The following is a 2370-nucleotide window of genomic DNA, read 5'->3' as shown; positions in this document are numbered from 1 at the left end:
TGAGGCTGTGAACGAGAGGATCGCCCTCCTGGAAAAGAGTGTGCCAACCCAGAAAGAAATACCAGTTGTGGAGAAGCGGTTTCAACTGGTAGAGGATGAGTTTAGTCGGGATATGTGTACACTTCATCCAGAAGTTAAAGTCTTCATAGGCAGTGGCAGGGTCATCTTAGAGGGCCCTGACGCAGAGGTGCAGTCAGGAGCTTATAAACTGGATGAACTGATCAAAAAGGTCAAAGAAAAGAGAGTTAAGCTCAGCACGGCTTTGATGAACTTCATAACATCCAGCGGTGCCATGTCGAAGTACCAAGCTCGCTTCCGGCAGATCTTCAGAAGTCCCGTTTCTCTTGAGGTGGGGTCAGACCTTGTCTTTGCCAGTTTATCCTCTGATGCCTTAAATGAGGCGGAGATGCTGCTGCAAAGAGACCTGATTCTGGCCAATGTGCCGCTGCAGGAGGCTGCATCTTCAGATCTAGACAGAGTGAAGGAACTCCTCAACAAAGCCAAAAACGAGGCAAACAGTCGAGAGCTCAGAGTGGACGTCAGCTTCATCCCAGGACTCAGTGGAGCCACAGCTACAGATGTACAACTTGTGGGCTACAGCAAAAATGTGAACAAGCTCAAAGAGGTTTTGAATGACTACCAGATGAACCAGGCCATTACTCAAGAAACACTGCAACTACGTCCTGAACTGCTCGACTGTTTTGATAAAATCACAGACATGATTGGCATGAAGAAGACCAAGGTGACGCTAAGAGCCTCGTCCTTTCCGTACCCCTGTGTGCTTGTGTCTGGTCCCAACTGTCAAGTCCAAGAGGCCGTGCAGGCCCTAAGTGCAGCTCTAGCCAGTCTAAAGTCAGAAACATTGGTTCTAGACGGCCCAGGGGCCCTGCAGTACTTTCAAGCAGAGGGTAAATTGAGCAAAGAGCTGGTAGAGAGCTCCTGTCAGGTTATTATCAGGGAAAAACAACGTGTGCACTCCCCAGATTTGGAAAGTAAACCCCAAAGCACCAGCAGCCTCTTCACCAGCAGCTCCGCATGCTGGCCCACCCCGCCTTCAAGAGTGTGGCAGAAAACTTTAGGAGGCACACCAATCACTAAAATCAATCTGGAGATCAGGCTTGGCAGTTTGGAGGATGAGCAGGTTTGAATTTCTATTCTCCTTTACATAAAATAATACAGCGTTGATGCAGCCACTCACACTGATTCACACTGACTCACATCACTCACACATTTCCACAGGTGAACGTGTTGGTGGCACCCATGCTGAACAAGCAGCTGAATTCTTCTAAAATTGGTAAATGCCTGCTACATAAAGCCGGGAGTGCAATCAAGTTAAAGTTCGACTCTGCGGCAGCAAATTGTACCGTCGTCCCCGGTGATGTTCTGCAGGTTGATGCGCCTCCATTTCTGGGATGCTCAAAACTCTTCTTCATTGAGTGCATGCCGTGGGATGGAGTCCTGGGTCAGAGTGTGAAGGTAAAGTGAAGAACTTGGTGGACTTTAAAGTGTTGGATAGAAAACACCATGGTCCAGGGCAGGGTCCAAAATTAACACCTGCAATGCACCAACTGCATTGCATATTTAGTTTGCTGAATAAATGTTGGATGGCCTTCGGCCACACTGCTGGGTAAAAGTTTGTGCGTATAAAATACAAAAAAACAGCGGCCAGAGCTAACAGCTCACGGGAACTGCGGTGAGTAACATTATGATGTATTCAAGCTCTATTCAGAAAAAAAGATGACTATTGAGTAAATTACACAGTTATTAATACAGTTGTTTGAAGGGGAAATTTGGTGATGTTTTCACAGCAATATGAAACAGATATAAGAGATATGGCGGCACAAAGGGGTAAATGATGATAATAAAGATGATTAAAAATATCTGTATCTGCAATAGGTCAAATTGTTATTTCAAACATCAGTATCAGCTCAGAGTTTCACAGTTACTACCATGCTCCATGGTAGCATATGTCAACACATTTTAGAGAGATGTCCAATGCAGGGGTAACTTCAAACTGAGAAGATATATATTTTTTGGGTCGCAGGCACTTGGCAATGGGCTGAAGAAGTGTGTGGACCTCTGTGTACAGCAGCGTTTGAGCTCAGTGGCTTTTCCAATTATTGGACCGGGAATAATTTTAAATTACCCGCTGACAGAAGCCATCCAAGTGTTAACTGAGAGCATTATCCAGTTTGGATTATCAGCATCATCTGGGTCTCTCGCCACCATCCATGTCGTCATTAAACCGGGCTATCCTGACTCTGAAGAGGTGACTATCAACACTTGAACTGCTCTGTAAGATGTGTGCATGCATGATTTATTCATGAAGAAAATGTTTAATGCTGGTGTTTTTATTTACAGTGCTACCAC

General features: G+C 45.5%; 1 protein-coding gene across 1 annotated transcript; it reads left to right on the top strand.

Annotated features, from left to right (window-relative positions):
* Positions 1-6: 6 nt before the first annotated feature.
* On the top strand, positions 7-2287 carry LOC121938540. Its single transcript, XM_042481772.1, has 3 exons — positions 7-1141; positions 1240-1476; positions 2045-2287. The coding sequence occupies exons 1-3, from the start codon at positions 113-115 to the stop codon at positions 2285-2287; spliced, it is 1509 nt and encodes a 502-aa protein (XP_042337706.1). The 5' UTR covers positions 7-112.
* The last annotated feature ends 83 nt before the right edge of the window (positions 2288-2370 follow it).

This window comes from Plectropomus leopardus, unplaced genomic scaffold (genome assembly GCF_008729295.1).
Source record: "Plectropomus leopardus isolate mb unplaced genomic scaffold, YSFRI_Pleo_2.0 unplaced_scaffold29813, whole genome shotgun sequence".
In the NCBI taxonomy this organism is placed as follows: domain Eukaryota; kingdom Metazoa; phylum Chordata; class Actinopteri; order Perciformes; family Serranidae; genus Plectropomus; species Plectropomus leopardus.
This window is presented reverse-complemented; position numbering and strand designations above follow the sequence as displayed.

Coding starts and splice junctions, on each gene's coding strand:
- LOC121938540 (XM_042481772.1), top strand. CDS start 113: ATGTGTACACTTCATCCAGAAGTTAAAGTCTTCATAGGCAGTGGCAGG. Junction 1,142..1,239: donor GCAGTTTGGAGGATGAGCAG/GTTTGAATTTCT, acceptor ACATTTCCACAG/GTGAACGTGTTGGTGGCACC. Junction 1,477..2,044: donor TCCTGGGTCAGAGTGTGAAG/GTAAAGTGAAGA, acceptor TTTGGGTCGCAG/GCACTTGGCAATGGGCTGAA.